The 26,040-nt window shown below is 57.9% G+C and overlaps 2 protein-coding genes across 2 annotated transcripts; both read right to left on the bottom strand.

The window, feature by feature from the left end:
- Nucleotides 1-926: 926 nt before the first annotated feature.
- Nucleotides 927-10,510, bottom strand: TERT (telomerase reverse transcriptase). Its single transcript, XM_049769029.1, has 19 exons — nucleotides 10,501-10,510; nucleotides 9,282-9,405; nucleotides 8,634-8,904; nucleotides 7,468-8,536; nucleotides 6,944-7,139; nucleotides 6,594-6,766; nucleotides 6,411-6,418; nucleotides 5,902-6,081; nucleotides 5,645-5,800; nucleotides 5,046-5,141; nucleotides 4,729-4,814; nucleotides 4,433-4,546; nucleotides 4,199-4,270; nucleotides 3,245-3,433; nucleotides 2,799-2,925; nucleotides 2,342-2,403; nucleotides 1,772-1,896; nucleotides 1,334-1,471; nucleotides 927-1,254 (listed from the first exon to the last, which is right to left on the bottom strand). Exons 1-19 carry the CDS (start codon nucleotides 10,508-10,510, stop codon nucleotides 1,151-1,153), a joined length of 3,300 nt encoding a protein of 1,099 aa, XP_049624986.1. The 3' UTR covers nucleotides 927-1,150.
- Nucleotides 10,511-12,133: 1,623 nt separating this feature from the next.
- Nucleotides 12,134-17,374, bottom strand: CLPTM1L (CLPTM1 like). Its single transcript, XM_049767930.1, has 16 exons — nucleotides 16,980-17,374; nucleotides 16,277-16,466; nucleotides 15,746-15,891; nucleotides 15,449-15,527; nucleotides 14,936-15,053; nucleotides 14,758-14,852; nucleotides 14,571-14,655; nucleotides 14,374-14,477; nucleotides 14,075-14,140; nucleotides 13,622-13,672; nucleotides 13,401-13,483; nucleotides 13,201-13,235; nucleotides 13,030-13,085; nucleotides 12,917-12,961; nucleotides 12,631-12,746; nucleotides 12,134-12,526 (listed from the first exon to the last, which is right to left on the bottom strand). Exons 1-16 carry the CDS (start codon nucleotides 17,240-17,242, stop codon nucleotides 12,442-12,444), a joined length of 1,617 nt encoding a protein of 538 aa, XP_049623887.1. The 5' UTR covers nucleotides 17,243-17,374; the 3' UTR covers nucleotides 12,134-12,441.
- Between the last annotated feature and the right edge of the window lie 8,666 nt (nucleotides 17,375-26,040).

Raw genomic sequence — 26,040 nt, 5'->3', positions numbered from 1 at the left:
CCACACCCTGTGGGCATCACACCCACCACAGGGAGCCCAGGATGCCCTCCACCCTACTCCATCCATGGCTGACCATGTGCCTCCCTCTGCCTTGTGTGCCCATCTTCCTCCGAGGTAGAGCCCGAGATTAAAGGGGTCCACAGGCACAACATCCGTGTATGTACACACACACACACTTGATGTCTCTCAGCCAGGATCCCTGCACCACGTCCATTTCCTTAAGGGTCTGCAGGACTAGGGTGGGATATCCAACAGTCCCTTCACCTGAACTTCATCAGGCCAGGCAAGTCTATGACGGGTGGAGTGGGTGCGCAGCAGGCCCTTCTCATTATAGGGGGGATGTCCTACACCCTTTGGTCCCGCACCCCTGTGTGTTTATGATGCCTCGTGGACTTGGACCAGCCATAAAGTGTAGCGGGCACAGGGTGCAGGCAGTGCTGGCAGGCAAGCGGCAGCAGTGCCTGTGTCAGCATATGACCTAGGCACAGGGGCCACCAGGTCAACACAGGTCTCCTAAGACTCCAGAGCCCGAAAGGCCACTAGTTCTGGTTCAATGCTGCCATCCAACCCCCCATCCAGTCCTGGACACCGGGAAACCCCCACCCCCGGTGCCCACCCCAACCCTCAATACCGAAGGGCTGGGGGCTCCAAGGTTCTGGTACAAGATCCTTTGGAACCAGCTGGTGACGGGCCTTCTGCACAGCCCCAATACCAGCATGCTGGTGCCCATAACCTTCTGGAACAGACCAGGATGGAGCAGGGCAGTAGAGAAATGGCCTGCTCTAGCAGCAGTGGGCGGGGCCTCTACTCCCTCTCACCACACCCACCCAGTGACCCTCTGGGGCCCTCATGACACCCCAGACACCCAACACACACACGCACAAAAACGCACTTGAGGCAGCAACATCAATACACTGATATGTATGTCAGGAGTCCAGGATGTATTAGGGACACTAGGATGGAGTGCAGCTCCATGGAGGCCTTTGGTCAGGGAAGTGAGGACTGCCCTGGAGCACAGATAGGGCCAGGATGCAGGTGATAGGAAGGTGATTCAGCAGTGCAGCCTGACATCCTGGGCTTACTCACGCCCATACTAAGGGAATGATAAAGGAACCGAGGGGTGCCGCGTCTCCATGGCAGGCAGTGAGGTTCAGTCCAGGATGGCCCTGAAGTCTGCGCTCAGGGCTGGGCAAGACGCCGCTTCCAGGGCAGTGAGTGTGGTCCGTGGGAGCTGCTGGCACAGCAGCTTTCTGGCTGCAAGAAGAGGGAGTAGGGTTTGATATAGCCACGGGGACAGGTGAACATTAGTCTTGGGGTCCCGGTGCTGGCTCACCTGAGCGAAGTGGCCCCAGCAGGCGGCGGTAAGTGGCTGGGTGGCAACTCAGCTTAAGCAGGAAGGCCTGCATAAACAGCCACTGTGTGGCTTCCCGGGGAAACGAGCCCAAGGCACCTGGCGCCCCCAGAGATACCCCTGTGGAAAGACATGGAGGCTGAGAGGCCCCGCCACCCCCACAAGCCGTCCTGGGGTGCTATTCACAAGGGCTTCCTGTACAGAGGTCCCTCAGATATAGGCTAATTCGGGGAGGCTGAGACAGCCAGGGCTGGGGAGCATGGCTTGCGGGGAGGTGAACCCCACAGCAACAGACAGTGACTGTGTCCCCAGGCCCTCTTCATGCCCTCCTATGTATACAGAGAGCAAAGTTGAGCCACCGTGTCCCCAACTGCTGGCTTTGGGTTGATCGAATGCAGGACACCTGTCGCGGAGGCACACCTGGGTTCCGTGCACACAGGAGCCTATGGCCACAGATGGCCATGTCCCCCAAAAGCCGGAGGAAGAAGGTAGGGTTCCGGCAGACAGGCTGGTCAAACGGGAGCTGCAGGATGCAGGCATGGAACCTAGGTGACAGCACAGGTGTGGGACAGAGTTGGGGACACAGTTGAGAGCACAGGGAGGAATGGGGGGACACAGTTCTGGAGCCGCAGAGCACAGGGACTGGGCACAGCAGGCATGAAGAAACTCCAAGAGCCTGGATGGGACCTGCAGGGGGTGGGGATGGTGCTGTCTCCCAGCATACCACGGGCTGCTCTGTGGTCACCATGGAGGCGGGGGCAAAGTCTGGTCTCCTGGGATGACAGGGCACATAAGCACCGGAAGGGGACCCCGAGTCCCAAGAGAGCAGATGTGAGGAAGATGACAGTAGGGTAGATGGAATTGGGGAGGGATGGTTGGGGTGGGGGAAGAGCACAGGCAGGATGGACAGGTCTGGGGAAGGAGGTAGGGACAGGCCACATCTGCCCAGTGGGTTAGTCTCTGCTGCCCCCTGGTGGTTGCAGGAACTACCTGTAGGCCTGTAGCAGGAAGATCTTGTAGAGGTTGGTGTAGACAGTAGGCAGCGAGTTCACCTGGAAAACAGGGCAGAGCCCTTCACAGGCAGGACAGGGATCAGAGGTCCTTTGCCCCCTAAGGAGGCACCACAAGGGAGGGCGGCCTCACTCCTGAGCAGGCTCTAACCCTGCTGGGTTAAGGGACACAGAGACCTGGCCCAGGTGAGGATCCCACAAGTGGCACACACACACTGCATGCGAGAGGTGTATGGACCCATGGCTCCTGGTGGGAGTGCTTCCCAGGCTTCCGGCAGGGTGTTCCCTTGTGTGCTCCCCACAGCTCCCAGCAGTGACCCAACAACTGTGTTTTCCCTGGCTCCCGGCAGGGTGCTCTCTCATGTGCTTCCCACAGTTCCCAGTAGGGACCCAAGACTCGTGTGCTACAATTGCTCTAAGGCCCTCGAGTTCCTCACCTGTAGGTCCAAAAAGAGCCCATGGCTCCGCAGACACTGTACCCGGAGGAGTTTGCGCCGCATGTTCCTGCCAGGCTTATGGCCCTGGGAGAAGGTGAGGCTGGAACAGATGGACGTCTGGGCGTAACTGGAACACAAAAGGGTCCCTGACATGACAAACCGCCTGGGTGCTGGAGCAGCAGGGAATAACAGAGTACATGTTCTCGGCTTCCTCCCAAAGACTCGCCAATTTGCACATGCTGTCGTGAGGAGCCCATAACCCACACTCCCATGCCATCAACTGGGGAAAGATGGCCCTGAGCAGTTAACACCCAGTATCCAGGACATGGCGGGTGCCCATCCCTCTGCTAAGGTGCTTTCCTTACGCCACCCTGAGGCATCTCCCTCTTGAGCTTCCTGGCAATCATCAGGGCCCGATCTGAGTGGCCCTGTGCCGAGGCTCTTACCTGGAGTAGTCGCAGCGCACCTCCAGGCTTCGAGTGTCCAGAAGTAGGCCACACCAGGGGAATAGGCAATGGGTGGGCAGCTGACGGGGGCTCTGAGCCCCCAGCTCTCCCTCCAACACGGGGAAGTTCACCACCGTCTTCAGCAGGTTGGCAGTACACCCATACTCAGGCACACCGTGCACCAGTGTCCTAACGAAGGGTTTTCAGAGCTAACACACACCATGGACATGGAACAGCATATGCCCAGAGACATAAGAAGAGCCCACACTCAGGGACACGAACCAGCACATGCCCAGACACAGCACAAAGCCCAGGACACAGGGACGACATGCAATGGGTAGTATATGGAGACATATAAGGTGGTGTATATAGCATGCATGTTTGGTGGTATATGTGGGACAGTGTGCATGTGTGCATACATGTGGGCCAGTGTGTGGTATATAAGGGACAGTGCATGTGTGGTAGTGTATGTAGCATGGAGTACGCATTTGTGGTATATGTGGGACAGCATGCACATGAAGTGCATATACCAAGCATGTGTATGACTGGTGTGTGGCAGTATAAACGGTATAAACGTGCAGTTGACCGCATATGACAGTGGGCATATAGGACCTGGTCAGTCTGGAGGGGTCACTGTAAGGATAGCTGGTACCAAAAGTAGGGAAGGTGTTGGGGATGGGCTTTCAGTTCTTGCATCCCTCTGACACACACAGCAAGACCAAGCCAGCCTGGAAGTGCCCTAAGGTATCTTCTGAGGGGCCCAGAGAGCCTGTGTGCAGAAAGGGAAGATCTCCGCCCCAGGTCAGTGTGAGTGTACCCCTGTACCCCATCCTCTCCTGTAACCTCAGGAGCCAGAGACCAGCACCTGCCTCAAGGCCCTTGTCCTGTCCTCTACACTCTCTGCGTCCATAGAGGCATGTCCACAGGGTGCCCACAGAGGTGCAGAAGCCTCACCTGAGAAAAGCCTTGGCCTGGGTCAGGTGTGGAGTGACAAGCAAGAAGTCATCCACCAAGCGCAGAAGCAGCCTGGAACAAGGCGAGGTGTGTGTGGTGGTGGCCACAGTCGGGAAAGGCAGGGATGAGCAGAGGCCTCACTTTGTCTCAGGGCCCATGATCTGCCCAAAGTCCCTGCCTGACCCTGCAGGCTCGTGGGGGAGTGGGGCCAGTGGGCATGTGCTCACACTATACCCATCCTGCTGGATCCAGGGAAACAGTTGCTCCTCCATGTGGCCATAGCAGAGGCTGCAGAGCAGAGTGGATAGGATGGAGCCCTGGGGGATGCCCTGGCACTGCACATAGAACCTGGACACAGGGAAACAGGGCACATGGTGGCAGCACAAGTGTGGTACGTGTGTCGTGGCAGACACGCAGCCCTCATGGCACAGACAAGCAGCCCTCAGAATAGCCTTTCCTGGGCCCAAGGATAGAGTGGGGAGCCGGCCAGGGTGGCCACAGTCTGGGCCAGTGGTGAGTCCACAACTCACTTGTCCCCAATCCTGATGACATGGTTCCGCAGCAGGCGCTGGAAGAGGCTGAAGAGGTCACGGCCCTCTTCATTCAGAGAGAAGCTCTGGAGTAGGGGACAGTGGGCAAGGCTCAGCCCTAGAAGATGCCCCAAAGCCCCGTCCCACCCCCCAAGGGGGCAGAGTAGGAGTGCACAGGAAATAAGCACCAGGCACTTGGTGACCACAGTGGCTGGTTGCGCTCAGTGGCCATGGTTATGTGCGTACGCACACATATAAGCACACATGTGTACACATACACGCACACACAAATGGTCCTGTGGGCACTGTCCACCCACCTGTTCCACCAGCACAGCGTCATGCAGGGAGCCTGCACCTTGTAGCTGTTGCACGAATTGGCTGAGGTAGGGTTGCAGGTCGGCCAGCGTGGATACCTGCACCACACACAGGTGAGCCCCCAGGCCCGCCAGCCCCCCCCCCCCCCGAGACCACCACACCTGGGTGGGAGTAGGCGGGAAGGGGCTGTGTGTGCAGGAGGAGCAGGAGCTGATCAGACAGACCCAGCCTCAGACAGCACCCTTGTCTGACCAAAGGTCCCACTATTCCCGTTAACCTAGACCCAGGTCAGGTCACCTGGGAACTGCTCCCACGAGGCCCAGAACATTTACCCCGATGATGCCCAGGGTCAGAGGGAGCAGCCAGACCTAAATGCAATGCGGCCTCCCAGAGTGGGGGACGTGGCGAACAGAGCAGACATGCACGTGTGACATGCCACACATCATGCATAACAGGTACCATGACATGTCACATGCTAGACACACATCACGTTACAGGCACCATGGCCCACATCAGACATGTATCTCAAACCATGTGTCATGATCATGCCGTGACAAGCACCATACATCACAGCCACTACACAGTACAGCTGCGCTCTCACGTGTGTCTTGAAAGCCATGCTGGCATGGCCGTGGGGGGCCCCCCAGACCACAGCATATCGGCGCTCACAGTAGGTATCCCAGGCACTCAGTGCCTTGGCCACCACCTGCAATAGCTTGTCCTGGGGGAGCGTGTCGTAGGCCCCGGTCACGTCCACCTGCAGGATTGATGGACTGGGTAGCAGCGTGGAGCCTCCCCCTACCCTGGGATGAAACTCCACCACTGGGGTATCACTGAGGCTTTTTGTGTGGGACTCACCTTCACAAACCACAACTGGGGCATGGGGTCGTGGGCCCGCTGGCGCTGGGCAAAGTCCCGCCAGGCCCTGAGGATGTCATCCAGGCCCAGCACAGAAGCCCCCAAGAGCCTGGGGTGGTGTAAACGCTCATAATTGAGCACCCCAAAGAGCGTCCTGATCTGCGAGGCAAGATGTGGGCCCTGAGGGATGGCAGGAGAGGGTGAGATGCCTGGACCAAGCCCACCTCCAGGTTAGACCCTGTGACAAGCTGCCTCCCTCCTACTCAAAAAACAGTGGTTCTCTTACCAGGGACACAGGTCATCCCTCAGCATGGTTCCCTGGAGGGGCCCAGGGATAGCTGGGGTCTCTATGAGGTGGATCTAGGGTCTCTTTGGGGTGATTCAGGTTCTCTATGGGATGAGTCTGGGGTCTCTCTGAGGTATCTGGGGTCTCTATGTGTTGTGTCTGGAGCCTCTATAGGTGAGTCTGGGATCTCTTTGGAATATATCTCAGGTCTCAATAGGGTGACTCTGGAATCTCTCAGGTTGGGGTCCGTCTCCCTGGGGTGTGTCTGGGATCCCTGGGTTGATCCTAAGCTGGTGCCCACTGGTGTCTCAGGGCCAATGTCCCAGGTCCCTGAGGCTTCTGAGCAGCCTCTGAAGCTCCTCGTATACCCTGAGGTGCTCCCTTCCCCACCAGCAGAATCTCCCACCCAGACTGAGTTCCCTGGCACCCACCACATTGCCAGTGCTGATGATGGGCCGCAGCCCATGGGCCTTGGGTAGAAAGCGCAGCCTGGACACGGACAGGGAGGGCCTGGCCGCCTGGTACAGCCTAACCTCTGCATCTGACATCCTCCGCAACCGCGCCCGAGCAAAGTGCTCCCTGCCATACAGATGGGGCTTAGGGCCATGGCCACATAACCATGCATTCATGTATCCTATGTATCCACTCATTCACATGTTTATATGCACATGCATCCACACATCCATGTATCCATGGGTCCATGTGTCCACTCATCCATGAGTCCATGTAGCCATGAGGGGGCGGGGCAGCACCTACCTCATGCCAATGTGCTGCAGCTTGCTCCACACGCTCTTCCGGTAGAAAAAGAGCTTGTTTTTCTGAGTTGTGGTCTCTGTGACATAGAAGAAGGCCCTGAGCAGCCCCACCACATATGTGTCCAGCAGCCAGGCCAATAGGCCCGCAAGAATGGCCTCCCGGCGCCGGTGCTCAGCCGCAGAGACACAGCTCGACCCTGTAGAAGAGAAGCCACAGCTCTCAGACAAGGCTGTGTTGGACTTCGGTGGAGACGCAGCCAGCAAGATAACCGTGTGTTACTTTGTTGGAGGGGGAGGGAGTGCCCCCAGCACAGCTTCTATACCACTGTCCATTGCTCCCCACAGCAGGATGCCGGGGACCCTATAACTAAAGAGTGACTCCAGACTTGAGAATCGAAGTCACAACACAGCAGGGAGAACATTTGCCTTGCACCTGGCCGACTGGGTTTGATCCCTGGCATCCCATACGGCAGAAGACTGCCAGGATGGCCACAGGGGTGTGCCGAGTGGGGCAGGGCTCCTCACCTGAGCTGGCCCGCAGCCATTCACAGTCTCGTACCCTCATCTTCCACATCAGCTCCTGAGCAGACAGACGAGCGTACTTGCCCAGAAACACGAACTTCTTGACGGTGCGCAGGAAGCGGAGCTGGTTGTGGCGGGAGCCCCAGAGGGGGGTGGGCACCAGATGGCGCAGACAGGCCCGCAGAAGCTTGCACACCTGCCAGGGTGGGCTGTGCTGCTCCAGAAGCTGCAGGAGGTGGCTCGGGCCAGCGTTGGCGTCCTCGGAGGGGACAGCGGGCAGCGGGCAGTGCACACGGAGCAACGTGGCGTAGGGGCAGCGCGCGTGGTTCGCCAGCAGCTCTCGGAACAGCGGCCTCATTCGCCAGTAGCGTGGGGGCAGGCGGCGAGGCGTGCGGGGCGCCCCGGGGAGCTGCGCGCCTAGGAAGATCATCTGCACCAGTGCACGGGCACCGGCCAGGGTGGGCGGCAGGGCGTTAAGCGGGAAGGCGGCGGGCAGACGCTCTCTGGAGCCCGCGCTGTACAGGTAGCGCTTGCTCTCCCCGCACAGTCGGGGCCGCGGGGCATCTTGCGGTAGTGGCCAGGAGTCCTCCCTGCACTGGCCCACGCCAGGCGTTGTCCTCGGCCGCTCAGCGGCCCCAGACCCAGCTCCTTCGACGCCCCGCGGAGTCAGGCTGCTTCGGGGCCTCTTGGGCCAAGGGGCGCCCGCTCCCGGGCTACTCCGACGCCGTTTCTGGCCGAGGCTTTCCGGGCCGGCGCAGAGGTCGTAGAGCGGCGCCCCGCACACCTGGTAGGCGCAGCTGGGCGGCACCAGCAGGTAGAGCGCGCAGTGAGCCAGCAGGTAGGCGAGCACGTCGTCGCCCAGGCGGCCGAGCAGCAGGCCCCACGCGCGGCTCCCGCGCAGCGTCTCGGCGGCCGTGTTGGGCTGGAAGCTGCGCACCGAGCTCGTGAAGGCCAGGGGCGGCCCGCCGTGCGCCTCGTCCAGCAGCGCGAAGCCGAAGGCCAGCACGTTCCTGGCGCCGCGCTCGCAGAGCCGCTGCAGCACCCGGGCCACCAGCTCCGGCATGCCGGACTCCTGCGGGCGAGGAGTCGCGCGTGGGCAGCGGCGGGGCGAGTGGGGGGGTCGCCGGGGACTCCCACCCGGGGCCCTCCCTCCGCACCCCGCAGCTCACCTGGCGGAAGGACGGGGCGGCGGGGGGCGGCCGCGCGCCCCAGGGCACGCACACCAGGCACCGCGCCACCAGCTTGACGAAGGCCGCCGGGTCCCCGCGCTGCACGAGCCGCCGGCCCTCGGGCCCGAGGCGCCGCGCGAACGCCGCGAGTGGCAGCACTTGGCGGTAACGGCTCCGCAGCAGGGCGAGCACAGCCCGGCACCGCGGCGCGCGCATCTTCGTCCGCACGCGCCAGCACGTGCGCAGCCCGCGCGGCGGGGAGGAGCGTGGCCTACAGAAGAGGCGCGGTCTTGAGAAGGGGCGTGGTCTCCGGACCCTGAGGGGAAGGAGGGGACGAGCCTAAAGGAGTGGGTGGGGCAAACGAGAAGTCAGGGGCGGGGAGAAGGGATAAAGAGAAGGCGGGGAAAGGGGCGTGGTCTGCCGGCGGGGAAGGATTGGCTGGGGCCGGGACCTCCTGGGGCGAGGCCTCTGGGAGAGTAGGCGTGGCCTGACGGCGCGGAAGGGTAGGATGGGAAGCGGACCTCTACAAGAGTGGGCGTGGCCTGCTGGCGCTGGCGCCGAGGGAAGGGACAATACGGGAAGGGAAGAGGGCGGGGCGTGACTGACCGATACCGGAAGAGGCGGGACATATGGAGCTAAGGCACGGACCTCTGGGAGAGTGGGCCTATTCCGGTGGTGCGGTGGGGAGGGCGGGGCGAACGAGTGGGCATGAGCGTGGCCTTCTTTCTCGAGGCGGAAGTGCCGATGTGGAAAGGGAAGTAGGGGGCGTGTCCTGTGATGCGGAAGGGAAGGGCCGGTACCGGAAGGGAAGGCAAAGGAGGCTTGGCCGACCTCATCGCTGCCCGCAAGTCTAGCGGGACCTGCTGCTGCAAGGAGCTGATGAGGGTGGGAGAATGGACGCGCTCCAGGCTCTGGGTCTCTTTGATGGGGCTGCAATTTCTCCAGGTCCACGGACTTTGTTGTGGACAACCCACTCACCCCCAGGGAACGCCCCAGTGGGGAGGGGTGTGGCCCGCCACTCCTGATAGCAGGAGCTGACAATTTAGGGGTGCCATGCTCCACCCCATGGCCCTCCACTGCTGAACCGCACTTTTGTCTGGGCTCTGGGTCCTACAGACTCTAAGTAAAGCAAAGGCCTGCGTGGGCATCCCCATGCCAGAGGTCCAAGGGCTCAGGCCCTTTCCAAATTGGTAGGTTGAGGAGGGTCGAAAAAAAGGCAACCCGACCCCCCTCTTGCTCAGCACTATGTGGGGATCAGTGTGTGGGGAGGTCCAGGTCTACAGGGAAATGCAGAACATTCTCTACTGTCGTGAAACTTAATGCTGCCAATCGGGTCAATCTGTCTTGCAAAGCGGCTTATCCTTGTCAAACATGGAATAAGTTCTGAGCACACAGCAAACACTGCTGACTTAAGACTGAACACACGGATACCCACCCATCCTGGGTCCTGGACAGCCACACAGGCCCATAGCAGTTTCCAGCTATTGGATTCTAGAGGAAGAGGATTAGACTTAGCACTCAGCCACCGAAGGCACAAGCTGGGCCGCATGCATGTATACACACACACTCCGTGTGTGTGTGTGTGTGTGTGTGTGTGTGTGTGTGTGTGTGTGTGTGTGCAGGTAGCACAGGGAAGCACACATAGTGCCCAGCCCCAGTTGCCCGGCGGAGGGCAGGTTCAGGGAGCTTGTAGGGGCACTGTTCTCAGTTTTTGGCACCCCTCCCCCCTCCAAAGTCTGCACTGCTCCTGGGTTAACATGTACTGTGGACCCTGCTCTTCAGGGTAGATCTCTCCTGGCATGAGCTTCTCTGTTCTTTGACCTCCCATTTCTCCAAACAACCTTCTGTTTGTGACTCTGCAACTCACCTCTGACCATGCTGACCACGTGGCCTCTCATCTCTCACCATGCCAACCAAGGGACAGTGGGCCTGGCTATGCCAGCCACAAGATCGACCAGCCTAACCACATGATCACTGATCATGCCAACCACAGGACTGTGAGCCTAACCATGCCGGCCACAATTTTGGCAATGCTGACCACAGGACCATCCTCCTTTGACCACTGACCATGAACCCACTCACCTCTGATCATGCTGACTGTGGGACCACCAGCCTCTGAAGGACACCTGCCCTCCCCCCACTCATAGCTATGATAAAGCTACACAGAGCTGTCTTCCACCTTCCTGTTCCCCATATGGCTCATGGACCCCCTTTCAGTTCTCTCTCAGCACTTCGGGAAGGAGTTGGGACCTGAGGCAGAATCCAAGGGTGGTGGTGCTAGAGACAGCACAGCGAAGGAAGGCACTTGCCAGGCATGTGACCAACCTGTTTGGTCCCTGGCATTCCACATGGTCCCCTAGCCTACCAGTGCCTCCTGAGCAGAGCTAGGAGTAAATCTGAGCATAATCAGGTGTGCAAAAACTCAAACTCTTCCCTCAAAGAACAGTAGCCAGCAGATCTCCATTTTTCTGTTTTGTTTTCAGTTTTTGGGTCATACCCAGCAGTGCTCAGGGGTTCCTCCTGACTACGCTCAGAAATCGCTCCTGACAGGCTCGGGGGACCATATGGGATGCCTGGATTCAAACCACAGTCCTTCTGCATGCAAAGCAAATGCCCTACCTCCATGCCATCTCTCCGGCCCCAGCCAGCAGATCTCAATGGTACACCTGTGAGCCCACAGTAAGTGCCAGTGATACAGTAGCTCCTGAAAGTACAGCTGGGTACTGCTGATACTATGGTCCCAGGCTCCGGGGCTTCCCTGTTTCCAGCAGCCCGTGTCAGATATCCCCTGCATCAGAGACCCCCTTGTCCTATGGGGCCCTTCTGTTAATGCTCCAGCCTTAACCTTAAGGGCCTTCCTCCCCAGAAAGCAATAAAGAGTGCTTAGTGCCAGAGAGCCACTGGGGAGATGGCTCAGCACACTGCCTGCAGACTATCATCAGCGTCAGATGAACTTTAAGAAGGTTGGCTGGGAAGGTGGAATTTACCCACGGAATTAATCTCCTCTGGGTCCCAGCACAAAGCCGGTCAGCTGGGCAAGAGCCTTAAAGCCCCAGCGCACACTCAGCTCAGGTCCTAAGAAGGGCCTCACCGCTTCTCCCACCCAACCCCAATCCCCTAGAGCTGGTGTTCAGGGTGCTCCCAGAGTGTGGCTCAGCACGGTCACAATCAGCTCTGTGCCTGCGCTTCCTGTCCCATTTGCCATGAGACCCAGACTCTACCCACATCCAGAAACGTGCTCACATTGGCCCCAGACAAGGAGCCCAGGGAAAGCCGAAGCTGCTGGGTGCTTCGGGTCCTCAGCCTTTCAGGAATATTCTGTGACTGATACCACACCAGACACCACACCGGGAGCTTGTGTGAGCAGCAGAGGGTAGGAGTGGGACAGCTGACCAGTGTTAGATCACCACAGGGGAACAGGGACCCCTCTCCACCAGAGCCTTCCCAGAAGCCCGGCCACATGCCACAAATGCAAACAACCACAGGGCTGCTCACCCCACTTCTCCCGCAAACACCCCACCTGACTCCACATCAGGCCAGGCCAAGTTTATTGAGTAGAAACACAGACATGTCAACTTTGAGACAATCTCATATGAACTGAAAACAAGTGACTGTGAAACCTCATGTCTGGGTGAGGGCCGACAGGATTGGAGGCCTAAGGATCCAGAGCACTTGTGCCCTCGGTGCAGGCCTGGCCCTGCACCGGGCGCTCCTCTGGCAGGCGGGCAACAGAGGCTTTGGCAATGCAGACGGGCGTCCAGGAAACCCTGCCTGGCACCCCGAGGATCTGCTGTGTGCAGTGCCCGCCTCAGTCCGGGTGTGATTTCTGCTGGGGCTTCTCCGCATACGATTCCCCGAATTCATTCACTCTGCTCTTATCCACGGGATAGAGCCTGCGGGCCAAGACAGAGCCTCACTGCCAGCCCCACCCAAGCTGATGTCCCTGCTATCCCAGGGAGCAGGGCAGAAGGGGGCGTGTGCAGGGTGAAGGTCTCACCAGCGCTGGTAGAGGTATACAAGAAAGACCACGTCATCCCGGAAGCAGGCCAACCGATGCGAGGTGGGCATGGTGATGATGAAGGCGAAGACATCATCGATGAAGGTATTGAAGGCCTGCGGGGGAAGGGGAGGGTCACTGCCAGGAGATGAGAAGGGGACTCCTGGGGTAGTCCCTCAGCTGAGGCTTCATGCCCAGGTACAGACCCCCAGGAAGGTCAGGTGAGGACAGCACCCATCCCTACTACAGCAAGGCCTGGGGGTGATGGAGGCTGCAGGGTGCTGACCTTGTAGGTGAAGGCTCTCCAGGGCAGGTGGGCCACCGACTTCATCTATGAGTAAAACATGGGTGAGAGCACGGCAACCCCTGCCACCCATCCCATCATGGGCAGCACCTCACCTTGTAGTTGACAAAGAGCTGTGGCAGCATGAAGAGGAAGCCAAAGGCGTAGACCCCTGGAGAGATGGAAGCTGAGTGGAGACCCCCAGCCCTGAAGGTCCCTGACAGAGTCCCCCAAGTCTCGGCCCTCCCTCCCCTGGGATCAGCCGACCCAGGAGAGACACAACTCACCATTGACGAAGCTGCTGATGAGCCACGAGTACCAGCTGCAGGGGAGATGGGCATGAAGGGGAGATGGGCATGAAGGGTAGCTCAGGATACACACCCATACCCAACTGGGCCTAAGGGAGCCTGCCTATGCTTGCCCTGGATGCTGTTGTGGGGCCCATCCTCCCAGCCGTCCATGCTGAGTGGAGCTGGGAAGCACCCACCTCTTGTACTTGACGTTGAGCAGCGAGTAGGCGGCACCCGCAATGCAGAGAGGGTATAGCAAGTAAGACAAGTACTTCATGGCCTAGGGGACAGCACGATGGGCCACTCAACCTCACAGCAGCAGCACAGTCCCACCCCCAGGACACAGGTGCTGCTGCTCCCAGTCCTCCCACCTGGCTGTCATCTCCCCCCATCCTCCCACCCCCCTGCAGGCACTCACCTGGCTGTCGTATTCCTCTGTCCGCCTCTCAGAGGCACAGGAGGCGCCAAACTGTGAGAAACAGTCCCAGCCCGTCACCTCAGTGCCCATCACTGATCTGTGCCCAGTGGTTGTGCCACAGGAACCCATGGCCACACTAGTTCCACCAGAGTGTTCTCCTGGGGTGGCCCTGCCTGTGCTGAGCAACGTGGCACCCAAAGCCCAAGTCTGCTCATGGTGGAAAACTGAGGAGAGGGTCGTGGGGCAGGATCATGGCTGCACCCCCAACTTCCACAGGGCCTAAGCTTTCCCAACCCTCAGTGCCCCACAGAACCACCTGCTGGGTGACGCCTGTACACTCAAGTCTCTGTGGGAGTCGTGGGGGCCATGTGCAGTGGCTCTGCCCCACAAGCCCACCCCTCCCCACCAGCTCCTAATAAGTGAAGGAGGGTCTGACTGTGGTTAGGGACGTACCTGAAACTTTGGCCTCAGACCACTCCACGTCACTGTCATCTTCAAGGCCTTCTTCACTTTCCACAGCTGCAGGGGGTGCACACTAGGGCTGCAGCAAATGACTGGCCAGCACCCAGACACCCCGGAAGCACAGAGTGGGAGGTTGCAGCTGGACCCATCCCACCCACCCTACTCCAGGCCCGACTATCATTTGTATGCTCATGCTCTGGAGTCCCTCCTCCTCTATGCGCAGCAGGAATTGGGAGCTTCCAGCCTCAGCCCCGAGTTCACCCAGACAGGCCCAGCTGGGTGGGACGCACCTCGATTGTGGCAGCAACACCCGCGGGGGCCAGCACCAGCAGGCTGGTCTGCTCATCCAGCAGAAACAGGAAGATGACCACGGTGCTGAAGCAGCGCCAGAGCACTGAATGGAAGGATTGGCGGGCATGAGGGCGGAGGGTGGCTGAAGCAGGCGGCCCCAGGACCTCATAACCCTGCCCTGCAAGCCTGACAGTACCGGCTTTGGTGGACATGCCGACCATGCTCTTCTTTTTCTTCCAAAAGCTGATGTCATTCTTAAATGCCAGGAAGTCGAAGAGCAGCTGAGTCAGAGGAGACACAGAGCATGGGTGTCATGACACAGGAGCCTGAGGTACAGGGCCTGGCCTAACTGTAGGTTGCCCCTGCCCACAGCCCACACTCACGTGAAAGGCAGCAACAAAGAAGGTCAGGGCCAGGAAGTAAAGGTTGGTGTCCACAAAGATGCCTTTCAATTCATCTGCGTCCTTCTCTGAGAAGCCTGTGGCAAACGGGGTGGTTGGCACGAGGGAGGCAGGCACAGGGCTGGGTGGCAACTCCCAGCCCACCTCACCCCCCACTCACCGAACTGCTGCAGTGAGTACATGGCATCCTGCATGTGGATCCAGAAGCGTAGGCGGCCCAGTGAGATGCTGTCATAGGCCACAGTGAGCGGGAGCTCGGTGGTGGAGCGGTGGATCACCTGTGCACAGCATAAGGCTATTGTGGACCCAAGGCCACTCTCCGGGCGTCCCAGCCCAAACACATCCCTCAGAGTCAGAGGCCAGTGCACCTCACAGGGCACCCATATGCAGAGATCACTGCTGGATAGTGACCCACCCCCCAAGCATCTCGCTCACATCCAAGGGCCACCACTGGGACACTGCTGCCACCCCACGCCAATCAGGCCCAGATAAAGCAGAAGCCCGGCATGGGGATGGTCCAGCCCGGGACCACACTCCCTGAGCCGGTGGGCCTGTCCCTGTGCCACCCTGTCCTGAACACGCAAGCAGAGGCACAGGCTCTAGTCAGGCTTTATGTGGGGTGGCCCGAGCCTGAGTCCCAAGGCTGGGGCCACAGTGCCTGTTGGATGCTCACCATAAGATCCTTCACCCGGTTACTGAGCTGGTCGATGAACAGGATTGGGAGGTAATGCACTGTCTCCCCAAGCTGTACTCTGCGGACAGAGCAAGGACACAATGGGCTAGAGCGGGGACCAGAATCAGAACTAGAACCCACCACGAGGCTCTGAGTCTGGTCCCAGGGATAGTCCTTGCCTCTGAGCACCACCTGGGAAGACCCACGTGCAGAGCAGAGGACACGAAGGGCAGGATAGAGAGGTTGCCTGAGCAGCCAAATAAGGGAAGCAGGTGCCAGAGGGCAAGGGATACCCACATCTTCATGTAGCGGTGTACATCTGCTGGCAGGGCAGAACCATCAAAGGCGAAGTCGTCCACCATGACATTGAGAGTAAGCCGGGGCCTCCAGTGCGACACAGGCTCATCGAGTGCACTTGATGGCTTCTTCCCATCCTCGATCTGCTGCTTGGGGAAGGCAGTTCAGCATGGAGGTGTGGGCGCAGTGGCCAGGCTTGTGGCCAACCAGCCCAAAACACCCATTTCGGGGCCCACATCCAGGGCATGAGGGACCCTGAGGGGCAGGGTCATGGCAGCCAAGGATTCATGCCGTCCATAGGCTCTCCCGGAAGGGTGCCCGTGAGGAGAGACTGAGTGCTGGCCCCACTCAGCGTTTCACTGCGGACAAGGTGGCCCTTGTGTGCATTGGGCAGCGTCCCCACCCATCCATGGTCCCGCAGGAAAGCCTATCTGGGACTTGCACTGCCAGTCACCATGCAGCCCTCCCACACCCAGTGCTCACTCTAGGGGCCCGAGGCCCTTGCCCAACCAAGTATGGACATACTCTCACCTGTTCGGTGGGCTCACCAGCGAGCAGGTTCACTTCCTCAGGTTTAGGGACCATGTAGGTGGTGAGCGGGCTCACCAGGTGCACCTGCTTGCCATCGTGCCAGGGCAGGACACCCACGTGGTGCAGGAAGATGTACGCATACAGCGTGCCGTTGTCCCGCGTCTTCTTGGGGACTGACACGTTGACAGTCCTGAGACAGAAGCCGGCACAGCTCAGCCAGGCAACGGGGCCAGCGCATCAAAGCACCGAAACCGAAACCCAAGCTGCAGCGGAGCCAGCACAGGTGCTCAGGAGAAATCGGCCTGGCCTCTGGAATCTCTGCCCCACCCCCTAGAATGGCAAACTCCTACCCACCGGCCCCCACAAGTCCTCAGTCCCAGGCCAGGTCTGCTGGTGGCTGGAACCCCGTGGACAGCAGACGCGCCTCTGTTCCCGGAGTTTCCCAGCCACCTGAATGCTGGGGGCTCCACAGCAGGAAGCAGTCCATCTGAGGGCAGACTCGGGGGACTAACCTTGTCCCCCAAAAGCTCCATCTCCTCGTGCCCTGTCAAGCCCCCCTCGGACAGTCCTGGACCAGGAGCCACCGCGCCCAACAACTTGAGGACCCCGCGATGACTCCTGAGCCCCTAGGCGGCCCCTCCTTGCCCGGATGACGGGCAGCTGCGAGCAAGCCTTGCTTCCGGGGCTCCGGGCGGCCACCCACCTCTCGAACTTGGACTCCACGTCGAAGTCCTCCACGTTCAGGACCAGATCCACGTTGCCCTCTGCGCCCAGGTTGGAGCGAGTGGTGGTGTAGACGCTGAGCTGCAGCTTGGGCCTGCGCGCCAGGTAGGGCAGGATGCAGTTGGCGTGGCCGGCGCAGGGGCGCGTGTACACGATGCCGTACATGACCCAGCAGGTGTGCACCACGTAGACCACGAACACGCCCAACACCAGGCTGGTGAAGGAGCTGCGGCCGCTCCACATGGCGCCGCCCGCTCGGCTCGGGCCGCCGCGCTCACGCGACAGCCGCCGCCCTCCACCGCCCGCCCCGCGGGGAAACGAACGCGCCGCGCGCCGTCCGCCGCCCGCCGCCTCGCATGTCCGGCCGCGCTCCGTCTCGGGCCGAGACCCACCGCCGCTTCCGGCCCGCACGGAAGTGGGCGCGCCGCGAGGACCCCTGGGAGGCGGAGGCGCAGCCGCGGCGCAGCGGGCGCGTCATACGCACGCGCCGAATCGGGCCGCGTCCTCCCGGCCTGCCCAGCGGTTACACGGCGATGGGGCGGGGCCTCAAGGGGCGGGACCTCCAGAACGAATGGGCGGGGCTCCGTGAGGCGGGGCGGGGTTGCCAGTTTGAGGGGCGTGGCCTCCGGGCGGCGAGAGTGCGAGGCGGGGCCTCCAGGCAGGAACGGGGCGGAATCTCAAGGGCAAGAATGGAGCGGGGCCTCCGAGTGGGATAGGGCGTGGCTTCTGGGCTACAATGTTGCGGGAAAGCCTCCAGAAGACGATGGGGCGGGGCCTCAGTGTGACACTACTGCGGGGCGGGGCCTTTAAGTGGCGATGGGGCGGGGTTTAAGGATGGTGGGGCGGGGTCTCACGATCTGGGACGGGCGTGGCCTGTTACAGGGATGGGGCGGGGCCTCTGGGCTATAATGTTGAGGGGCGTGGCCGTATGTAGTGATGGGGCGGGGCCTTCAGACGGCTGTGGAAAGGGGCGGGGCCTATTGGAGCTATAGGACGGGGCCTGGGGCGGGGGTGGGGACAAAGGTGCGGGCGGGGTCTCTGGACCGGGATTGGTGTTAGGGACCGGTGCCATCGAGGCTGAAGCCATTGACAATACTTTGTTGTTGACAGCAGGTCCCTTGGGCTGCTGGTCGACAGAGGGCGCCCGAGGGAGGATGTGGTTGTCCTGGCGCCAGGTGTGGCAGTTGCAGGTGCTGCAGGTGTTGCAGGTGCTGCAGGTACTGGCCATTTTCCAATGGGAAGTTCTCGGGGATCATGTGTGAGTAGCTGAAGCCATGCTGGCCCCATGCACAACAGCAGCTCCCCAAACTCCCCTGACCCAGCAGGAGGAGCTGGCGCCTCTGAAATGCGTTTTTCTCACTGCATGAAGAGCGTTTGCTCCTTTTACCCTAGAAACGGGTTCCAGGGCGCATCCCTGCATCCCCAGTCCACTGTAAGCGCCTGGCCCAACACCTCACTTCACTGTCTGATGGATCTCCTGGGACGTTGGTGGGCACCTAAGGTCAGACCCTCACTGTCCCCACCTCCCTGCCCACCCATGTTTTTGTTTTGTTTTGTTTTTACCATTATGTCTTTAATTGTATTTATTTACTTTTGGGTTTTGGGCCACACTTGGCGTCGCTCAGGGCTTACTCCTGGTTCTGTGCTGAGAAATCACTCCTGGGGGCCGGAGAGATAGCACAGCGGTAAGGCTATTTGCTTTGCATGTGGAAGGACGGTGGTTCAAATCCCGGCATCCCATATGGTCCCCCGAGCCTGCCGGGGGCGATTTCTGAGCATAGAGCCAGGAGTAGCCCCTGAGCACTGCCGGTGTGACCCCCCAAAAAATTTTTTTTGTTTTTGGGCCACACTTGGCATTGCTCAGGGGTTACTCCTGGCTGTCTGCTCAGAAATAGCTCCTGGCAGGCACGGGGGACCATATGGGACACCGGGATTCGAACCAACCACCTTTGGTCTTGGATCGGCTGCTTGCAAGGCAAAGGCCGCTGTGCTATCTCTCCGGGTCCCCAAAAATTTTTTTGAGGGGCCGGGCGGTGGCGCTAGAAGTAAGGTGCCTGCCTTGCCTGCACTAGCCTAGGACGGACCGCGGTTCGATCCCCCGGCGTCCCATATGGTCCCCCAAGCCAGGAGCGACTTCTGAGCACATAGCCAGGAGTAACCCCTGAGTGTCACCGGGTGTGGCCCAAAAAACCAAAAAAAAAAAAAAAAAAAAAAAAAAAAATTTTTTTGAAAAGAAAAAAAGAAATCACTCCTGAAAAGCTCAGGGGACCATATGGAGTGCCAGGGATGGAACCTGAGTCCTACCCAGAGCAGCTTCGTGCAAGGCAAACGCCCAACCTCTGGACCCACCCTATGTTCTGAGGAGGGGTGAGTGCTTCCAATAGGTCCAGGATGTGCTCACGGGGTGTTCCCAGGAGAAGGGGAGCACAATGGGATATTGGACATGACACAGTTTTGTCCCTGCAGAGCTAACTCAGCCCTGTCAGCTAGGACTTCGCTGCTCTGGGAAGACTGGCCCACGTCTCTGGACCCCTGGGAGCTGTATACACCTGCTGATGCACCTGAGGACACTGGGCCTGGGACAGAGCCCACAACAGCGGCCTTAGAGCCAGCCTGGCTCTGCAGGGGCCCAGGGACAGCTTCAACACCAGAGTGTCTGTCAGGCTGACAGCACCTCCTCCCAGCCTGCTGCCCTCCTCCCTACTGACTGCCCTCCTTCCCACTCTCCTCCCCACTCTCATCCCCTCCATCCTCCCTTATCGCCACCCTTATCCCCATCTGCTTTCACTGCGGTGCCAGAATGCAGAGCCCAGGCAAGACACAGCTGGAGTGGAGTAGTTGTTGGCAGCCGGGTTTCATTCCCGAGTTTGGCAGCCCCACATTAGATATCTCTGGACCCACTGCAGATTATAAAGCTATCGATCTGTGTCCCACCTTGCCCCCCACAAGGCTGAAGGCCTGGGGGTTCCTACTGCCCCCAAGGCAGGCACAGGCCAGCTATGCTACATCTGACCCCAAGCAGTGGGTGCAGGGCCTGCTTCAGCCCCATCATTCCTGAGATGTCACTTGGAGGGCCACATGGGTCAGAGGTCAGCCTGTCCCTCACCACTGAACCCTGACCCCAGGCACTGTGTGCACAGAGTTCCTGTGGGGCCCCAGAGGAGAGGTTTCAGTTTCTTCTCTCAGCTGCCAATGTGGGCTCCATGTTTTCTGTCCCCACCTCACCTGGAAAGTTGGCAATATCCCCAATACCATCAACTTTGTTCTTGATCTTAGCAACACAAACGGGCCCTCAATAAACAAGACATCAAACGGGGAAAAAGAAAACAAATTAAACAAGGAATTCTGATCATTTGATAAACACAGAGAGCCAGTTTTCCTAGAAAAATCACGAAAACAAGCTGTTCTTTGTTCCTCCCAGTGGGGAGTTCCTTACTTTTCAATAAACTTTTCTTTCCAAGAAGTCAGAGTCTGAGACTCCTTTTTTTTTTCTTTTTTTTTCTTTTCTTTTATTTTTGGGCCACACCTTGTGGTGCTCAGGAGTTACTCCTAGCTCTGCAATCAGAAGTCACTCCTCTGCCTTGCCTGCGCTAGCCTTGGACGGACCACGGTTCGATCCCCCGGTGTCCCATATGGTCCCCCAAGCCAGGAGCGACTTCTGAGCACATAGCCAGGAGTAACCCCTGAGCGTCAAACAGGTGTGGCCCAAAAACCAAAAAAAAAAAAAAAAGAAGTCACTCCTGAGCGTTTGCCTTCCATGCAGAAGGATGGTGGTTCAAATTTCTGCATCTCATATGGTTCCCTGAGCCTGCCAGGAGCAATTTCTGAGCATAGAGCCAGGAGTAACCCGAGTGCTACCGGGTGTGACTAAAAAAGTTAAAATTAAAAAAAAAATAATAAAAGAAATCACTCCTGGCAGGCTCGGGGACCATATGGGAAGCTGGAGATTGAAGTCGGGTTGACTGCATGCAAGGTAAACACCCTCCCATTGTGCTGTCTTTTGGGGCCCATGAGTATCTTTATTATTCAGGCTTTTCATCCTGAAAATATTGAGAAGCCTAACACAGACTAACACAAACTCCCACCCCCCAATCACTTTACCCCCTCCATGCCTCCTGGTGCGGCCAGTGGATAGGTCTGTACCCCTAGGTCCTACCTCCACCCACATCTCGATGCCAAGGAGCAGAGCAAGTCCATGGTAGCCTCAGCCCAGGCTCAGAGCTGCAACTCTTCCTTCTGATTGAAGCACAGGTTTCTGGCTACAGAACATGGTGCAGCTTGGCACCTGTTCTTGCCTGCCTTGGCACCCCATCCCACTGTCTTCTGATCTGGGCACAGTGGTAAACTCAGGGATGAACTGAGGCATGGCCTCCAGCAGGATTGCCTAGAAAGGTTCCCTGGGGCTGACAGCCCCTACCACTTCAGCACCCAAGATGGGAACCTTCCAGAAGATTCCGGAAGCCACATACAGAGCCTGCTCCAGTGGTGCCACCTTCCCCTTTGCCTCCAGAGCTTTGGTTCTCGATGGAGCAAGATGATTTTTATTTGTTTCTATTGAAACTTAGCAAGACGTGAGGGAGAAGTGCTCCCAGTGGGAACAAGTGGACAGGGACAGGCGAGCATGATTCGCATTTGAGGGAGACCCCAACTGGAAGAAACAGCCACCTCCAGAACTTTCTTAAGGACCATTCAGGGTGTTGGAAGCAGCTGAGGAGGTCAGGGAGCCTCTCTGGGGAAGGATCTGGGGTGTCTGTGAACTGCATCCAGGGCACAGGCATGGGGTGGATTCAGCTCCTCCACCAAAGGAACTGAGGAAGGGCACACCTGCAGCCTAAGCCCCACAGACAGGAGTCGGAGTTTAGCTGTGGGATAAGGGTAATTATGTAAATTCTAGATAAATAGTAGACCTGGCTGGAAAGTTCAGTTACATAAGAAGTGTTTGCCTTCAGACTGAAGGAACAGCTCTGGCAAACAGGGTACTTGCTGGTAAGGTCCCCAGGGTGGAGTGGGGAGAATAGCGGTTGGTCCAAGGATGCCATGCTTTGCAGCCTGCAACAGGCGGGGCCCTGCTCCAGGGGTTGGTAGCAGTTCCCCTGCAGGACAAGATGTTTGTGGGAAGCAGGGAGCTGAGGGAAGGACTCACAGGCTGGCTCTGGGTGTGTGGTGGGTAGAACCTGCACCCACATAACTCCCTTTCCCACATAGCCTCCCATCCTTCATTCCCAGGGACACAATGTCCCCCTGCTCCTGCAGTGACAGCAGCTGTGCCCCAAAGACCCAGGACACAGAGCCATTCAGGACAGTCCCCCAAAACCTCTCTGTCCAATCAGAGGTGCCTGTTTGCTCTGGCTAACTCCGTACCTGCCCACACTTGGTGCTCACATCTGTCCCACATCTGCTGTGCTCACATCTGTGTGCTCACATCTGTCCCACACCTGGTACATTCACATTTATCACACACCTGGTGCACTTACAACTGTCCCACACCTAGTTTTCTCACATCTGTCTCTCATCTGGTGTGCTCACATCTGGTATGCTCACACCTGTCCCACACCTGGTGCATTCACATCTGTCCCACATCTGGTACACTCACATCTGTCCTCACACACTGTTGGAGAAATTCAAGGAATGGAAATAGAAGCCAGAGAAAGGAGTTTATTCTCATGGTCCAGGCCCAAGAGTCGCCCTGATTCAAGGTCCAAACAAAAGGTCCCTCCATGTTTCTGTCTGTCGATGCAGAAACAGGCGAGCAAGCCAGCACTCAGGTGAGCACAAGCTGATCTGCAGTGAAGGCTGATGTGGCTTTGAAGAACAAGGGTTTGGGGCCGGAGTGATTGCACAGTGGTAGGGCATTTGCCTTGCACATGGTCAACCCAGGATGGACCCAGGTTTGATTTTCCCATATGGGCCCTCTGACCTGCCAGGAGTGATTTCTGAGCAGAGCTGGAGTAACCCCTGAGCACCGCAGGATTTGACCCAAAAACAAAACAAACAAAACAAAAAGAAGAACAAGGGCTTTGCACTAAACTTAAATGTTCTGCTCTGGTGATTTGGGCCTTTTTTGGGCTTGAAATTCTCCATCACCTTCCTTCACTCTCCTTTGCCCATTGTTGGGTTACACCTTATTTTACCTAAAACAAAGTTTATCTCTGATTTCTTTGTATCTGTTTGTTTACAACTTGGTTTCACCCAAAACAAAAATTGTCTTACTTGTAAACCTGGGTAGGTTTACTGTCCCACCCAGGGGTGATCTCTGTACTCAATAAAAAATGGTGGTTCTGGCAGGCAGAGAGCTGGATACTAGCTAGAAGACTGCCAGACTATATGTGTTTTCCCCTCAGCCTGTGAGACCCTTATTCAGACTTGTTCACCTGGACTTGGAGATATGGTGTGTGGGGTGATTTTACAGCCTATAAATATAGCAGTCTACTATTTTCTCCCATACTACCAGATTTCCATCGATTTCCTAAATTCTCATCTGTCCCCTCACCTGACTACTTAGGTCTGCCCCACACCTGTCTGTGATGCTCACCTGTGTTCTGTTCATGACAGGGGCCTCAGGCACACAGTGGCAGGAGGAGCCCTGACAACCCAGGTCTTTTTGAGTTTGCCCTGGACACAGCAGTGGGGTCACCCTGGCTCAGGTTTACCTGATTCTGCCAGGCTACCCACCAGGATCCAGCTTGCTGGGTGGAGGACACAGTTGACAGAGGCATGACTGAATGCAGGGCAGTCTCAGAATACTCGGCAAAAGTGACTAATTTCTATTTGTTTGGCTTATTGGGGGTGGGGTGAGGAAGGCCACACCTGGGCTTACTCCTGCTTTGTGCTCAGAGATCACTTCTGGCAGGCTCAGAGACTATATTGTGGTGGTGGGGACTGAACCTAGGTGGTCTGTGTGCGCCTAAGTCACTGAGTTCTGTCACTATGGCTGCAGCCCTCCACTGATGGATTTATCATCACACAGGACCGAGATTCATTCAAGACTAAATGTGTTGGCAGCATTTCTGCACGCAAGGCTCGTTGGGGACTTTTGTTTAAGAAGCCCTGCACTCAGGGTTTTTGGGGGGATGCTTAGGGTCATAGAGGGACCCCCAGATCCTGGGGGCTGGTCAGTGATGCCATGACCATAATGGGTGCAGAGCATAGGAGAGCAGGAATGGCAGGAGTGAGGACACTGGGCAAAAGAAAGACACACACACACACACACACACACTGGAAAGGAAGGCACGCAGCAGCTCAGCACTTGATTAAAATGCTTCTCTGAGGGAAAGTCAGGTGCCACTGACCTTATCTCTGCTGCCTGTAAAGGTCACAGGCTGTGTGACTCTGGGGAGCAGAGTGTAGACAGAGGCGGGGAACCCCCAGAGCATAGGAGAGGCAGCTGGGGTGTGTGGAGTGCAGAGGATGGTGGGAAGAGCAGAAAACTGGCAGCACAGCCCTGGGCCCATTCCTTCAGGTCTTCCCTCTCCATCACATTCCTCTGGTCCTGCTCCTTGTCCCCTGCAGCAGCAGCCAGCCAGGCCCAGCTGGAACCAGGATGTCCTATGCCATGACCCTGCTGCAACTAACTATGGAGACCCGGCTGGAAGCAGCTCCCAGCATTGGGGTGCACTGGCTCCTTCTGCTCCCTGAGCCTGGCAAAAAAAGGTTGAAGTCTGGAGTACCCCCGAGATCCCAGGGCCCTATGCGTCTCTTTTCAACCTCTTCTCTGCCATCCTGGTGTCTCTGTGCTCATGAGTGGTCACACTGAAGGTCACCATCCCTGTCCCCATTACCCTATGAGGCAGCTCCCATGCGAAGGGGCCATCCCAGCTGCCTCAGGTGTGGGTACAGACTTGGTCAGCCCTGCTGTTAGAACCTGAGCTGCAGAGATGGGACAGGGACAAGGACACAGTGTGGGATAGGCTTAAGCATTCTTAGGAGGATCTGATCCTACTCTTAGTCCTTCTTGCACTGGAGTAGGGAACCGTCCTGGAGCTGCGGTGAGGTCCTTCTGTCCCGAGTTCTGTCCCCACTTTCGGGAGCTGGGTTGTGAGTAGGTGTGTCACCTAAGAAACTGCTGCAGCAGAGGCATTGCCAGGTCTCTGTCAGTCATGACCCGTCGGACAGGCACTCCTTAGCCAGGCACCTGGAAGCCCTAATCAGGGTGCAGCTGGATGAGCAGAGCCAGGACTGACCCATGCTGCAGGGGGAGGGTGGTCAGAGCTCAGCCCTAGCATCCAGAGGCTCAGAGCTGGAACATGCACAGGGAGCTGGAGAGGATGGCTCAGGCACGGGGTCTCAGCTCCCTGGAAGAGGCACCCTTGTGTATTCCTGGGTGTTGGGGGAATCAGGTTTCAGTGATGGGCTAAGCAGGGGTTGGCAACCTTTAAGACATAAAGAGCCACTTGGACTCCTTTCCGAAGGGGGGAAAAAAAAACCTGGGAGCCACAACTGAAGGGGGGGGGGACCCGGGAGCTGCAAAACCATCGCGACATTTAAAACAAATATAGAAGGTCAGAGAGATAGCAGAATGGTAGGGCATTTGCCTTGCACGCAGCCAATACAGGATGAACAGTGGTTCGAATCCTGGCATCCCACATGGTCCCCCATGCCTGCCAGGAGCGATTTCTGAGCACAGAGCTAGGAATAACCCCTGAGTGCCAGTTGTGACCTAAAACCCCCTCAAAAAAAACCAACCAAACAAAACAAATATAGCACTGCATACATTGTTTCTTATCTTAGTGCTATATACAGGATCATGCAGTTAGCTCTCCATCTGAAGAAATAACTTTTTCACTTAATGTAAAACATGGGCCCGGAGAGATAGCACAGCGGCATTTGCCTTGCAAGCAGCCGATCCAGGACCAAAGGTGGTTGGTTCGAATCCCGGTGTCCCATATGGTCCCCCGTGCCTGCCAGGAGCTATTTCTGAGCAGACAGCCAGGAGTAACCCCTGAGCACCGCCGGGTGTGGCCCAAAAACCAAAAAAAAAAAAAAAAGTAAAACATGTATTTGTGAAAATTAATAGCCAATTAAAATATTTAAGTGATACCGCT

This window comes from Suncus etruscus, chromosome 2 (genome assembly GCF_024139225.1).
Source record: "Suncus etruscus isolate mSunEtr1 chromosome 2, mSunEtr1.pri.cur, whole genome shotgun sequence".
Taxonomy (NCBI): domain Eukaryota; kingdom Metazoa; phylum Chordata; class Mammalia; order Eulipotyphla; family Soricidae; genus Suncus; species Suncus etruscus.
This window is presented reverse-complemented; position numbering and strand designations above follow the sequence as displayed.

Excerpts from the sequence above, each read along its gene's own strand:
- TERT (XM_049769029.1), bottom strand. Across the intron at positions 7,140-7,467 it reads ATGGCTGCGGGCCAGCTCAG|GGTCGAGCTGTGTCTCTGCG; the intron begins GTGAGGAGCCCT and ends TCTCTTCTACAG. Across the intron at positions 1,897-2,341 it reads TTCCTGCTACAGGCCTACAG|GTTCCATGCCTGCATCCTGC; the intron begins GTAGTTCCTGCA and ends GCTGTCACCTAG.
- CLPTM1L (XM_049767930.1), bottom strand. The coding sequence starts at position 17,242 with ATGTGGAGCGGCCGCAGCTCCTTCACCAGCCTGGTGTTGGGCGTGTTC. Across the intron at positions 14,478-14,570 it reads CGGCATGTCCACCAAAGCCG|TGCTCTGGCGCTGCTTCAGC; the intron begins GTACTGTCAGGC and ends CCTTCCATTCAG. Across the intron at positions 13,484-13,621 it reads CAGAGGAATACGACAGCCAG|GCCATGAAGTACTTGTCTTA; the intron begins GTGAGTGCCTGC and ends GCTGTCCCCTAG.